The sequence below is a fragment of the Stegodyphus dumicola genome, chromosome 12, assembly GCF_044657685.1.
Source record: "Stegodyphus dumicola isolate Sdum_Otavi_A_Nest chromosome 12, ASM4465768v1".
In the NCBI taxonomy this organism is placed as follows: domain Eukaryota; kingdom Metazoa; phylum Arthropoda; class Arachnida; order Araneae; family Eresidae; genus Stegodyphus; species Stegodyphus dumicola.
Genome location: NC_140779.1, coordinates 80385421 through 80401106, shown reverse-complemented (window position 1 = coordinate 80401106; position 15686 = coordinate 80385421). Strand labels below are relative to the sequence as shown.

Sequence of the window (15686 nt, the reverse complement as noted above, 5' to 3'; positions counted from 1 at the left end):
ACTTCCAATATCCATCTATCCACATATCCACCCATCTATCTACCTACTTACGACAACATTTTGACATTAACCAAAAAAAAAAAAAAAAAAAAACTTTCCCATTGCAGTTTTGGGAAATTTGGGCTTACTTAATGAAACCCCGTGCCAGTCAGAGTGTTAATACTATCTGAAACAACTAAGTTAAACAGTTGCAATAGTTTGATAATTCAAGAATTAGTACCTCAAAAATAAAAATAAAATTAAAAAAAAAAAAAAAAAAAACAACAGAACATAAAAGTCTTACTAGACAAAAGAGAAACATGCAATGTATTTAAAACTAAACAAAGAAAGCAAACTTTGTCTGAACATATTAGAAAATAAAACTCTAAGGTTTGTTTATATATAAATCTCTTCATGGAATTTTCATGGATGAACTGACCTTCAGTATGTTATGACTTCTGCCTTTTACCACTCATAATACTGAATAAATTTTTAGTGCATTAGAAAATATTCTTCGTAAAAATCTTTAAATATAAATATTATTCTGAAAAACATCTTTACTTTTAGTAAAGCAGCATTTGCTCTACATAGCCTAACAAGTTCTTAATATTGTTACAAATTTGTACATATGTAAATAACTTCAGTGAAATTATATTGCAAAATTGTAGTTTTATTCATAATGTAACATGAAATGCTTGAAAGAAACGATGATCTAGAAAAATAAGATTACAGGGGCAAGTCTATTTAACATTGAAGTAACTATCTCGTTAAATTAGCAAAATATAGGTAAACTGACTATGGTTCTGGCGACTAATTTTTGTTGCCAAATTTGGCAAGCATTTGGGGGCATTTGGGTCTGGTGCCTGTATAACTGTAATTGGTATTGTGATTGAATAAATGTAATTGATCCCTACACGTAACCGGCTCTCATATGCTTTCCAGTAATTTCTAGAAGTGGAGCATGCTAGAGATTTATTTCTCAGAGGCTGAGGGAAAATTATATAAGACCAGAGAATGCATCAGTTTCTCAGCTGTTAGTTCAGAGCTGAATTCAGAATATTGAGATATATGCGATAGCTTAGCCTTTTACATGCACTCTGCCTCATGTTGTATTTAACATTCTTAGTAGTTTGAAGTGTAACTACTGGTTGTGCTCTGTGATACTGAAAACAGCTGTATGAATACTTTTGTTTAAATTTTCAGAACTGTAAATTGTTTCTTTTTGGTAAAATAAATTTATCAAGCTATCATCGGTTCAGTGTACATTCAATCCATAACAAACTCATACGCATGCAACAATTCTTTAATTAATTCAAAGTTTTTAACGTATAAAGAAAAATAGAAAATTAATAAAAAACAGATGTTTTATACATATTTCTTATTTTTTTCTCCTAACTTCAAACACATTTTATACTTCTTTCACATAAAACACTCTCCATAAGGAATAATTTTGCAATAAAATCTGCGAGATTAATTAATTAATTGTATACAACATGCATTTGTTAAATAATTTGACTTGAAAACATTCTACGATTAAAAAAATTGAAATTAAGAAACATTTCTTACAATTAAGTAATATATTAAAAATTTCTGACATAATAAAAAATACCTTTTTATTTATTTATTCATTCTAAAGGAATATTCTACATAGCTTCAAAATAGTCTATTAAACTTTCTCATATTCAAAAATAGATTAAAAATGAAGATTTTAAAAATATTAAAACACTAAGTTAATGATTAACTTAGGTGTCTAATTAATAGAAGCTATGCACTTATTATTAGAAAAGTATTTAATATTGCAGTATAAAAAATTATTAATGTCTGTAAACACTTTAAATAAATCTTAAAAAAGAGAGCAAAGAAATGAAAGGGCAATATACATTCATGGAAAAATATAACTCATTTGATACTGTTATAGCTGGATATCACAGCAATGGGATAAGACTGTACGAAATCTGCCAAATAAAGTACTTTGGGCATTACAGACTAAATGAAATATTTCTATAAATAAATTGTTTCTGATCTCATAAATTTATGTTTCATTGCGCAGCTGTCCTTTATCCAGTATGCAACTTCATGCCAAATGGATAAAAGATGCTTTATTCCTGTTTGCACTAGAATGAAGACTATGTTGTCCTGGACAATGTCACTTCATACATTTCTTTTTCAATTTCTAATACATAAATTCAATTATTATGAGTTTAACCCTCATGAAGTGACTTTTCCACTAATTTTTTGCATGCCCACAAATTAAATTTTCTGTTTATTTTATTAAATGTTCAGATGGCTTAATATTAATGAAATAAGAAAAATGACAGAAATTCTGATAAAAAATATCTTATTTTTAAACAATTAAAAAAATTTAGTTGATTAAGTAATTAAAGAAAAACACTTTAAATATTGGAATAAAATTATAATGTCTTGAATAAAAAGACCACATATTACTTAAAATCGTGGACTCAAACAAAAATGAGGGCTGGAGTGGATGAAGTGAAAACAACTGACAGGACAGATTTTTTTTTAACACAATTAAAATTTTATTAGCAAAATTAACAAAAAATTAAATTAATTTCAAATATTACTTAATTAATATTTATCAACTCATATATATACAATAATGATAATTTCAAAAAGAAAATCTTATATATACATATTTAATCTGAAATCTAAGTTTGGCTCCTGTAAAACAATTTCGCTGGCTATACTTTGTAACTCGAATATACTGTGGGATGTCATCTTTCATGACTGACAGATGGTGCTGGATGGCATAGGACTGAACTGTTTTTCTGAGAAATAGTAGACAAGATTGCCATTAAATAAAAGACATGGCGTATGATAGTGTTTTCTGATATGAAAGACGTTGAACTTCTCTACATCTGCAAATACATTTTTTATTTCTATTTCTATCTACATATGTTATCAAATCATTGATAATCTTTATTAAATGTACAAGTTAAACACTCACTTTGAGTTATTACATGTCTTTTACACCTGGACAATACAAGTTTTAAACTATATGGTTGTAGCTTAATGTTCTTAATAAAGTTAGGAGGGGGAAGTGGTAGTCACCACACAAATCTACGAATTTCTTCCAACATTTTGGTAGTTTTTCAAAGCCTTCAGCAAAGAAACTTGGTGGCCGCGAGTACAAAAACAGATCAACCTCCTTCCAGACATCCTGTGCAGAATGGAAGATAGCACCAGCAAGATGTAGCTATAGATGTAGGTATGAAAAAAAAGTAGAAGTATGAAAGAGTGATGTTGGGGCTATATAGTGGATGTGGCAAAAGATCATATTCCAGTCTGTATAGAGTCTAGCATGTGAATGCAGACACATGTGGTCTTGCATTATCTTGATGGAACATTACCTTTTTGTGCCGGAATTCAGTTTGATATATTTTCTTGATAGCAGCATCAACAGAGACTAGCATCTTGCTCTACACCTTATTGTCAAGAGTTTATCTTAATCCAGATACTCTTTGTGGATAATACCATAGCAATCTTGCCAGATACACAGCATGATCTTTTTGTTAGTCGTATAGTGCTTTGTAACACTGCAGACAAATTAACAGGGCACAGACCAACTCTCTTCTCAGCCTGTGTTGTTGAAGTAAATCTATTTTTCATCATAAGAGATGATCGGGTCCAGAATTTTGTTCTTGTGTCAATATTCGGGTAGATTAGTGCAGGCCTGAACATGTCTGTCCTTATCTGCTCGAGTCAGCTCATGCGGTACCCAGCGATTGAACTTGTACATCAAGTTCATTTGATGCTTAGTGCAACTAACAGACATGCCACTACCGTCTAACTCCTTAACAAGCTTTCGAATGGTTGCATACTGAACTTCTTCCACAAGTTCTTGCAGGCATGTCTCATCAACATCAGTATGCTGGCCACAGCTCTTTGCTTCTTGAATGTTATAATCCTTGTTTTTGAAAATTCAGTACCAAACCTTCACAGTGTCATATGATACAACATTAGTACCTAGAGCTATACAGTATTAATATCATATTGTAAATTACTTAGCTCAATTCATAGATTTTCTGATGTATTATTCATGTTCATTTTTAATGGATATGTCTTTATCGGCTACATAAAATCGTTTCAGGGGCACATGTGGCCCAGAGGCTTAAACCATTGACTTAAAACACAAAGTTTATTTACAGCTTAGTTATTAAAATCTTAAAAGTTTTCACTTCATGTTTTAATCATTTTCAAGTGGATTCACTGATTATACTAAAAACATACATGGTAGCACCTGCAACAGAAGTATGTAATTGTCTTGATCATGCACAAAGCATACCTTTAAATAAATTAAAACAATATATACAGATATATACAGTTTATATAATTTAAACATGAACTTTACCTTAAATCATTTTCAGTGGAAGAAATCCCATCATCCAAAAAGAGTAAAGTATTCTTTTTACTTTCTCCACTAGAGGGTGTAACAAGAAAAAGTGATTCTTCATCCTTAGTGATATAATCTCCCAAATCTTGCTCTTCAAACAATGACACATCACCTAATAAAAAAAAAAAAAAAAATAAAAAAATAAATAAATAAATAAATAAAATAAAATAATGTAAGAAAGCTACATACTGAAAGTAATGTAAAGTATCTACAAACATTTTTTTTTAATTTAATATTAATAACTTACACAATATTTAAATTATGATAAATCACCCAAAGACAAATTTCCGAAAGCTTTTAGAGCATTAGAAATCATCAAACATTATTTTCAGTTTATCGTTACCATTTGTGAACTTGATAAATTAACAATGATGCATTTCTAATCAATTTTAACTAGCAGTAAATATCATAGCTAAATTGATAAAAAGAATACCAAATACATTATGCTCAAAGATATAATTATTCATACTAACAGGTATACAGTTTAGAATGCAGATGAAATGTTCATGCACGAGACTAAATGAAGTTTTCTTTATTAAACTAACTCAATCCCTATCCATATTGTCTAATATTTTTACAACAATTTATATCTCTTATAAGTTGGATGTGTATTTTCAAATGTCCAATACAATGCCACGAAATTTAGGAAGTAGCCTCAGAATAAAAAGGCTTAAGAAATGAAGTTTTGTCACAGTTAAGGAAATGAATTTAAAAAAGTTTTCAGGTTAATTACATTTATGATGGTAAGCGAACATAAATGATGGGCATAATAATGTCAGTATTTAATACAGAAGAGACATCAGAATCTTCAAAATCCTATAAATCCCATAAAAAGTCTAAGGCTAAAAAATTTTGAACCTTTTCTGCCATTCAAACATTTCAAATCCTAAACTTAATTTAAAAAAAAAATCTTATGCTGACAACACAACTTCCTTCTATGGCTAGTTGGGCCCACCAGCGGCCGAGTGGTAAAGTCGCTGAACACTGGTAGTTCGGTCGAAGGTTCGAATCCCGCGAACGGGCTGGCTGCATGGGCGTTTTCGTGGTTTTCCCCATGTGTAACGTGTATACGAGCCAGTTTCCCTTAGAAAGTCCTCCACGAAGGCCTCCCTTTCCTTAGGCAGATAGCCCTCGAGGCTTTGCCATAATCACACACACACTCTATGGCTAGTTAAGTTATGCACATTTTCTGCTGGTTGCAAGAATAAACTGACATTAAATATTGTTAGAGTAACTACATATAAGTTAGATTTTGTAATCTGTCAAAAGAATTCTTTTTTTAAAAAAAATTTGACATTGCAAAAACATGATATTTTCATCATTTAAAACATCTCTGTAATTGGAAATATATAAATATGACCCAACAATTGAAAAAATAAAGGCCGGGTAAGGAGAAGGGTTTGTATACATATATATACACAAACAATACACAGGGTTCATAGCCACATTTTAGTTAAAAAAATAAGCACTTATAAGCACTTTTCAAGCACATTTTAAGAAAAAAATAAGCACCTGTATAATTACATTATACACAACTGCATAACCTTAAAAATTAGACTTGTAATTTAAAATATGAGAAATGCAGTATTTATTAAGAGAGAATAAGCATTATCTCAACCATGGAAAATAATTACTTTTTTTTTTAAAAAAATTTTAAATAAAAGTTCAATTTACAGAACTAGTTTACAATGAGAGGAAAAAAAAAAAACTATGCAGAACTAACACAAGATTTGATGATGAAATTTCAGTTCAAAATAAAGAAAATAAATAATAATAAAGCATATTTATTGCATTCGCTTGGAACTTAATAATAAATACAATTTATTTTTCTATTCATATTGATATTTAAATAATTTAAATCTAAATTCTGAACATTTTCTAAATTTTCATTGTATATCAGTTTTCCCTTAACAGATATTGCAAGCAAAGTAATTTAGGTAAAAAAGAGGAACATTTCTGAAATCAGAAGACAGAAATTTGCTTCATGCAGTCATCCTTTAACAGTAAAAGCTTAATTAACACGCATATTTGGAAATTGGCGAATATTCGGACAGTCGATCGTAACTTGAAAAAAAGGAGCAGGAAAAAAGGGGGGTAGGCAGTTGCCGCTCTTTAAAGTGTTTCGCTAAATAAATGCTTTTGACATTTCGATATGTGCATCATATAAAAATTAATTAATGGAACTGAAAAATATTCTGCTTAGCAAGCACAGTAAAACTCTTTTAAGTGTTCATAAACAAATCTCGGACAAAACATAAAAATTAATTATCTCTGCAAAATATCGCGAACGTTATTGCGCAATATGTGTGCCATAATTCTTCCCTATGTGATATTACGCAATCGGAATCAATAGCTGCTGGTATTGGGAGAATAAATAACTGGGGTGTTTTTCATTCTAATTTTCAACAGGTGGCATTAAGTTTCCGGAACAGAACCATTCTTCGCTTGGGTTGGTAGATCTCAGAACTTTTAGTCCTATTCAATCCAGATTGGAAAATGACCCCCCCCCAAAAAAAAAGGTCCGTTGCTTGTTTTGCAGCGAACTGTAACAGTTTCAATATTCGAGATTTTGCGGATAAAGGGGAGAACCTCCCAATCTTCGTACTGTATAATGTATTGGCCAAAAAAAAAAAAAAAAATTAAATTATTTTGACTATTCGATTACTTTCCCTTTATTTAAGCCATTCCGAATATTATTCCTTAGAAAGCTAATCTGTGTCAAAACACAACGATATTTGGAAGTTTACTATACTTCAGCAGTTACTGCAACTATGTTATTATAAACATTCATACATATGCTCATAATATAAGCATAATGATCATAATAAACATGAATATGAACTGATCAAGCGGAACGAGAATGCAAATTATTAAGATCTTGATAGAAATTCAAACGTGTGTAGTATTCGGGTGGAAGTAAAAGAATGCCGAATGTATCGGAATTTTCTACTGCTTTCGCAATTCTTTGACCAATAGAACGACGGGCACCTGTCTGTACTCTTCGTGAATACCAAAGGTTATGTTAATGCAGAGAAAGGGGGAAAAGCTATTTCCGGGCCGGGAGTATGATTCACCGTCTGACATTTCATATTAGGAAGAAAAGTTGTTTATTTAGTTTCGGCTTTGGTACGGGGAAAAATAGCGCGTTCATTAAAAAAAAAAAAAAAAACACTAAAAGCAAAAAATAAGCACTAAAAACAAAAAAATAAGGGCTTTAAAGAAAAAGTAAGCACCTATAAGGGCCTTTATATTTTATTTTCAAATATAAGGACTTATAAGCACTTATAAAGACCGCTACGAACCCTGAATACACATACACACATAAATACACTTGGTTCTGCCGACTGCAATAAAAAAATGAAGGTGCACAACTAGATGTTGTAGCAGTCCCACATTTAAAATTTCCATGTTCTATGGCTAATCACTTTCGAGTTATGCAAGATGCATGCATACATAAATACATATGGATGTACGTATAGATGTCATGAAAAATTCCCTTTTGAATCCATTTTCAATCTGTTTTAGAAAAAAAAAAAAAAAAAAAAAAAGAGTCCTTAATTATATTCAAAAGTACCAAAGTCAAACTAACACACACAAAAAAAGAAGATATTTCTGTTGAAATATAATACCTGGAATTCTGTGCGATTACAATATTTTCTACAAAAAATGAAAAAACGGGGACTATTAAATTGATCAAAAGATTAATTTTAACTAAAAAAGTACTCACAGAAAGAGGGGAAGAACAAATGTTGCAAATCTGGGCACCTATTTTACACCACAAGCAATCTTCAGTTTTTTGGCCACCAGAGGTCGCTACTAGTGAAAACCAGCTTTACGTCTAGCTAACCAACTTGGTGTCTAGCTAACTAGTGAAAAAAAACTTGGTGTCATGTATTATGAGTTGCTCAAACCTAACGAAACCATTACTGGGTACATAACAAACATAACTGATAAGACTGAGCTGAGCACTCAGAGAAAAATGCATCCACTACTGCTCCAGACATGACAAAATTATTCTCCTGCATGATAATGCTAATCCACATGTTGCAGCGTTGGCCAAAACCCACTCAAAAATACTTAAGTGAGAAGTATTCACCAGACATTGCTCCTTCTGTTTACAACTTGTTTTGATTGATGACGACGCATGGCCTGTCTCAGCAGTGCTTCACATCACATAAAGATACAAAAATTTGAGTTGATTTGTGGATGACCTCAAAAGATGAAGCATTCTTCCAATGTGGTGTCTGTACACTGCTAGAAAGTAGGTAAACGTAGTGGCTAGCGATGGACATTACTTTAAATAAAACAGAACGTATCATTCTTTCTTAACAAATGGCGCCTTTTTACAGAAAATGGTGGACACTTATTTGTACTCCCAATATATATATACTGTATTTGATGGCATATAAGACGCACCCTTATTTAGAAGGCCACACACAAGGAAAAAAAGTTTCAATAGTCCACGCGACAGCACGGTACCACAATAACTTAAAATGTGGTTTCTTTTAGTTCTCACGTTTCATAAAAGCCAAATAAACAATCATCGAATAATGTGTCGTCTTCTGTTCCGTCAAGAGCATTACTGATTCCGCACTTCTTAAAGGACTTAACAATTACTTCAGCCTTTACGTCCTCCCAAGATCTTTTTACTCACTCGCAGACTTGTGAAATAGAGGGCTGCTTCATTCTACCTGAGGGTGTGAGGGCTTGATGTGGCTCTCCTATCCACTTGTTCCATCGTTCTCGCACCTTTTTCTTAAATGGCTTATTCTTCGATACATCTAAAGGCTGCAATTGGCTAGTCAGTCCACCAGGAATGACAGCTATCTGGGTTTTTAATTCTCTCGCTTTATTCTTTATGGTTTCAGTTCTATGGGCGCTAAACTGATCCAAAACCAAAAGAGAAGGTTTTCTTAAGAGTCCACCAGGTCGCCTCGTCCATACATTCTGTAACCACACTTTCATTCCAGCCTTTCGGATGAACATGAACAATTATACCCGTTGGAAGTTTTCCTTTCGAATGAGTTTTTCTTTGAATATGAAAAACAGCGGTAGTTTTGTGCCAACAGCACAACATGTTAGAACTACTGTATATCAGGTTTTTTCATGACCTGTGATTTTTATGGCTATTGATTTAGACCCTTTAATATTCACAGTCTTGTTGGATGGTACATCAAATGTACGTGGAATTTCATCCATATTTCCTATTTGACCGAGCTCAAAAGAAGTTTTCTTGCATGCATTTATAGCAAACCTATGAAATGTAAGTATTTTTTCTTCATAATCTGCTGGCATTTTCTGTACAATAGCTGTTTTTGTGCGCGCATTGATAAGCCTTGCCTTTCCATGAACCTGTAGCACCAGCCCTCAGACGCTGAAAAGTTCTGATTCCCATGCTTTTATGCAAATCTTTTGGCCTCATTGATTATCATTTTGGTTGAAACACTTATCCAGATTTCCTCTTATCTATCACCCACACTTTTATGGCATTTTCAAGTTCCGGCCAAGATGGAGGTGGGCGTCAAAGGTTATGTTTTTGTTTTTTGGCAGTCTTCAGTTGATCTTCCTGCAGTCGCGAAGTACGTATAATTTTTTCGATAGGTGGTGGACCGAAATGCCTTGCTGCTGCTCTGTTTCATGCACTTTGGCGTAGTTTAACACTCCTAGTTTATACTGAATTGTATAGCTTAATCTCCTGTTTCCTGTAGTCATATTTTCCAGGGTATTTTTTTAAAATAAATAGTTTTAAGCACCGATACCGACACGTTTATACAGAGCAACAATACCGACACACGTGTTGGCTGAGTCAAAGAAAGTCTATGTAAAAAAGGAAAGGCTCCATAGATGTAATGTGACCGTCGAACCTGTTCGAACTTCGACATCAGCTTCGAGCTTTGCCGCTTTTTGGTGACAGATATTTCACGCATGCGCAAAATAATTATGGCAGATGTAGAAAAAGTTATGTGTGTCTAGACCTTTATCCGTGCTAAAAATAACATTCAGTATTGAAAGTTAACCAGTGTTCTTCACGTATAAGACACAGGTAATTTTTTTGAGACCAAATTTAGGGAAAAAATGCGTAAGTGCGTCTTATATGCCGTCAAATACGGTATATCCTTTTACAATATAAGAGGCCATGATTTTCCAGTTTTTCATAAAGTATTTTTCTACTGCATATGTTTTCATCAATTAATAATATATAGACATCTAAGAAGAGTCTAACTAATTTATGTTAAAACAAAGGTTAAGTTAATTTTAAAATATAATAGTTGAATATCTGTGAACAATACTGTGAAAAGACAAATACTATACTGTGAACCTAATAAGTAATATCTTCCAATATTAAGCAAAATTCATTCTACTGTGAAATATATATATATAATTTAACAGGATTAAAAAGCTATAAATGTAAAATAGCTTTGTATACTTTGTAAAAATTTGTAACCATTATGATACTTTTACAAATTATTTTTATTTGCATTCTTATTATGATTTAAAACTAATTATTGATTGTTAATATATTTTGTTTTAAATAAAATATTGATGTCACAAGTTTAAATTAAAAAGTTCTTTATAATCATTCGGAGGGGAGGTAAAATAATGAATCTGTTTCAAAAACACAGTGATCATATTTTCATAATCACCATGAAATTAGTGGTCCCTGCATCTTTCAAATTGATTCATTATTTATTACTAGTAAATTATTAAATGATAAAAATTTTTAAGTGAGAGAGGTGCAAGTTTTAAAAATTGATTATAACCATATGACATATAATAAATGAGATTTGTTAATAGTAATGAGTTATAGAAATATCAGTAAATTTCAAACTTTGTCATTTGATTGAAATGATATCTGCCTACAAAATATTTTTATACATAATTAATAAATATATAACTTATTGTTAGGCATTAAGATTTTCAGCAAGATGATATTACATTACTATTATTATATTATAGTACAGTGGTATTATGAGACTGGTGCTTTCTTCATGAAATACCATTTTTTAATCTATTACTAATAAAAAATAATATCTTCTTATCTGCAAACTAAAATACATATATATATATATATATATATGTATATATATATATATACAAGAATTAACTATTTATAGTTTACTAGTTACCAATTTTATACTGTAAAAAATATACTGTTTTTTATTACAATTTTCCATTATATTCCTAGATGTATAGATACAGACTTGCTCATATATGGCATTTTAATATGTCAAAATGATAACATGCAGGTTGCACATATATCATGTTTTACAAAAGTGCTGATTATCCCATACTTTGTAATATGATTTGACAATATATATGCAAATGATATGTGAATTTATATGTTGATGTCTTTCTATTTATTTGCATAGCCAGAGTAAAAATTACTAGAATTTTGCAATTAATTATTGGTTAGCAAATATTTTTGCTTTGAAAAAAAATTGGCATAGCTTTTCTCTTTGATAATTTCATAAAGATTATTCAAAAACATAAGTGGTCACATAAATGAATAATCATAAAAATGTTAAGTAAATGTATTTATCTGATAATAAATAATTCAAATAGGAAAATTCAACCATTCCCTTGATGAAATTTGAACCACAAATCTTCCAATTGCCAGTTGAATATGCTAACCATTTACACCATGAGAGTATGCATGAGAAATTTGATAATTCTTTATATTTTCCCTACTTAAAGGGTGACTAGGGAAAGCCATTAGCTCTATTTGTGCAAATCTGACTCACATTTTAGTTTTGGTGCTACCCTTAAGTTACATTTTTTGTCATATCTATAATGTGAGAAATCAATCGGTTTATACTGCAATTAAAACCACAGATCTTCCAGTTACCAGCTGAATAGGATAACTACTTATACTATGCATAACAGGATGCAATAATTCCTTAAAATTATTAATATATAAGATCATATGAAGAATATATCACATTAAAAATTTCTTTAAACTTATGTATAACAAGCCAATCCAATCCCATCTATTATCAGCTTGAATTCATTGGATTTCTTAAATCTCATACATTTATAAATGCAGGGTGATTCTAAATTACTTTTACAAATTAAGAGGGTTGACAGTACTCATCTAGATGAGCAATAGTTACCATAGAACATAGGATCGCATTCCACACTGAGAGGCAGAAAAGAAGAATCTGAACATTTAGTTACAAACTCACAGAGAGTGCACAAAACAGATAAAACCATAAACTTGGCATTCGAGTGTTAATTCGAGCACAGACTTTGATGGCAAACATTCAAATGCACATCCTTGGTTGGCAAGGTCTCAACCTCACAAATGATTGCAACAAGTTAATCATCTAAATTATTAGGGGGAAAAACTACCTTGATATCTAGTATCAAGGGCTGGATATTATCAACTAACTCCAACATCTGCTGCAAACAAAAATATCATATTGCTGTGATTTTGTTAAAACTGCCCATGACAGTTTCTGAGAAAAAAATGAGGCAGATTAAGTATTACAACTGATCAAAATTTACAAATATGCTAAAAAATAACTAACCTACTTTCCTATCTTTAATTATTATCTGAGAATCATCAATATTTTTATCAGACATTACAACAGCAGGCTTCTTTGGAAATGGAATTTTTTCTGTTGGACTTGTTGTGGTACTACTAACATTTTCTACTTTTTTAGACTGGGGAGCTGGTTTTAGAGGTTTTGAAGTAAACAGTGCATCTTCTTCAAAATCATCAAATAAGCTGGTGCTTACTCTGTTAAAAGACATGTTTACAGATTAACTTGTATAATCAAAATAAATAATAATAAATCTTATAACAATGCACAACTTTCATTCTTTCAGAAAAAGTTACAAGTTAAATGAGTTATAAATTACATAAAATTACATAAAATCCTTAAAATAGTGAGTTAGAATAATCACAGCAGTACAGAATAATAAGTTTATTATAATAAGAGACATCTTTATGAAAATAAAGTTCTTTACTTCCAGCATATCATATACTACAACAATTTTCCCTCCATATGCCCACCATATCAAATGTGATATGATATTACTGAAGGCTTATCATATTAAACACAGTGTTTCATAAAATTAGCAGGTTTTGAATCATGCAAAATTTGTCTTGGATATGTCTGAAGGTTATATCAGCACTATTCTTATTAATTTCATCACCTACCATCACTTCTCAAGCATTTTATTAATTCAGCATTTGTTGTTTACCAGTTTAATTGTCATACAGTGGTTCATTAAAGAGCAACAAATGTATCATAATAATGAAAACTCATTACAAAAACAGGAAGTGTTATGCCAGACAGTTTATAAATTATACATTATCTTCATGCCTACTCTGAATGAATTAGATATTATGGAAATGTGGTTTCAGCAGGGGCTACCTGCCATACGTCCTATGTCCTATGACTCAATAACATTGTTTCATAAAAAATTTCATGAGCACGTGACCTGACTTCGTAATGGTGACCAGGATATCAGACCCTTCATGGTCATACTTGCAACTTTCTTTTTTACAGGTTTATTTGTCAGGCTGAATATTTACATGAACAAACCACAATTAATTCCTGAATTAAAGAAAGACTGAATAGGACCATTGGCAAAATCAATAAAGATGCCTATGAAAAGGTTATTTTGAATTTCAGTGGACATGCCAAACACTGATATCATTTTTCAGTATAAAACCAAACTGCTCATAGAAAAAAATAATATTTTGATTTTTTATGTAGCTTTGACCAAATTATTGCATTTTAAAAAACCTGAAAAAATTACAAAACACCTATACTTGAAAAAAAAAAAAAAAAAAAAAAAAAAAAAAACACTTTAGTTGTTAAAAAGGAATGCTTTATTTGAAATTTTAAAAGCAAACAAATGATCTTAGAATACTATAAAACCTAAAACCTAACTGAATTGAATGACTTTAGTTATTACAAATATTATTATTTACTTTTTACTCTGTGAATATAAAATGCTGATCAGCATATTGTTCAGGATTTAAAAACATTTTCCTCTGCAAAAGTGCTTTTACTTTTTGCATACAGCTTTAGCAACAGTAATAATATGGACTGAATTTTTAATAAAGTTTCCAGATTTATTAATGAATAGGAAATAGCTTTAACAAATTATCTTTATTAATAATTTGTATTTTGTCTTATTTTAAATTTTTACTACTCATCAGGATTCTTATTTACATATAAAGAGATAAAATTTTAAAACTAAATGTAATACAAACATTCTGATAAAAAGAATTTCTAGAAATTTGTTTTCCATGTTAGATGCACAGTGATATTCAGAGATTTAGTGTTACAAAGCTGTGGATAAAATTCAATCTCCTCCTGGTGAAATTCATAAATTTGAAATATTTCCTTAGTTAATCAAAGGAACATAACATTTTCTCTTTATAATTCAGACAACTGATTTCTTGTAATTGCAAAATAATTTTTAAAAATAAAAAAATTCATCTTTTCCTCTGAAAAATAGCAAAGATCTTTTTTTTATTTACTTAGATGTATAATCTAATATTTTATTTCCTAAGTAGTACATAAGAATAAATAGATGATACTGATTAACCAAATACCTAAATGGAATACTTGGGATGATATGGGACAAATATAATTAAAGAATCAACACATAATATATTATCCTAAAAGTTAACAATGTGTTAAAAAATTATTTCTCAAAGTATCAAACTAGAAACCAAATGATTTTGTACCAGGTACATTGAACTGGATGTGGCAAATTTCATAGCATACTTATAAAATATATCAGATGGCATTTATGCCAAATTGCAATTATGCAAATACCACTTATCAGTCAGAATATGACTGAATATGTCAAATGATGGTCCTACTGCACCAGTAGTGAAAGTATGTTTGAACATTATCTAAGGATTGATAACATTGGACATTATCTAAAAATGTTTTAAAATTTTTTCCTTTCCCAGTTATGGATATTGAACATGGAGATCATGAGATGGAGTGACTGCATTTACAGCCACAGTGCGCACAGACTTTTAATGACAGACATTCACAAAAAATTAATTTTTCTTTCTGACAGTATCTCTTTGCTACTCTGGTCTTTTAAAATCATCTGAATACATTGTGCGATAATACTAGAATTCAAGAATTACACCAAAACTGCTATCAGCAATGAGCCTGATGATATGATTCAATTGGTAATGAACAGCTCTGTGTCATTGGAAGAACACATGGTGCACTTCGGCCATCATCTGAAAGAGCACATATTTAATAACGTCTGATAATTGGCATTCCTTTATTTATTATTTACCACAGAGAATAAT

General features: G+C 30.7%; 1 protein-coding gene across 3 annotated transcripts in view; it reads right to left on the bottom strand.

Moving 5' to 3' along the window:
• LOC118187362 (uncharacterized) overlaps positions 1-15686 on the bottom strand; it is a 66252-nt gene that overhangs the window by 26076 nt on the left and 24490 nt on the right. For all 3 annotated transcript variants that reach the window (XM_035357565.2, XM_035357566.2, XM_085806631.1), the window contains 2 exons: positions 12919-13130; positions 4349-4502 (listed from right to left, as the gene is read on the bottom strand). In XM_035357565.2, the coding sequence (XP_035213456.1) occupies positions 4349-4502; positions 12919-13130 (366 nt within the window). The remainder of the gene's footprint in view (positions 1-4348; positions 4503-12918; positions 13131-15686) is intronic.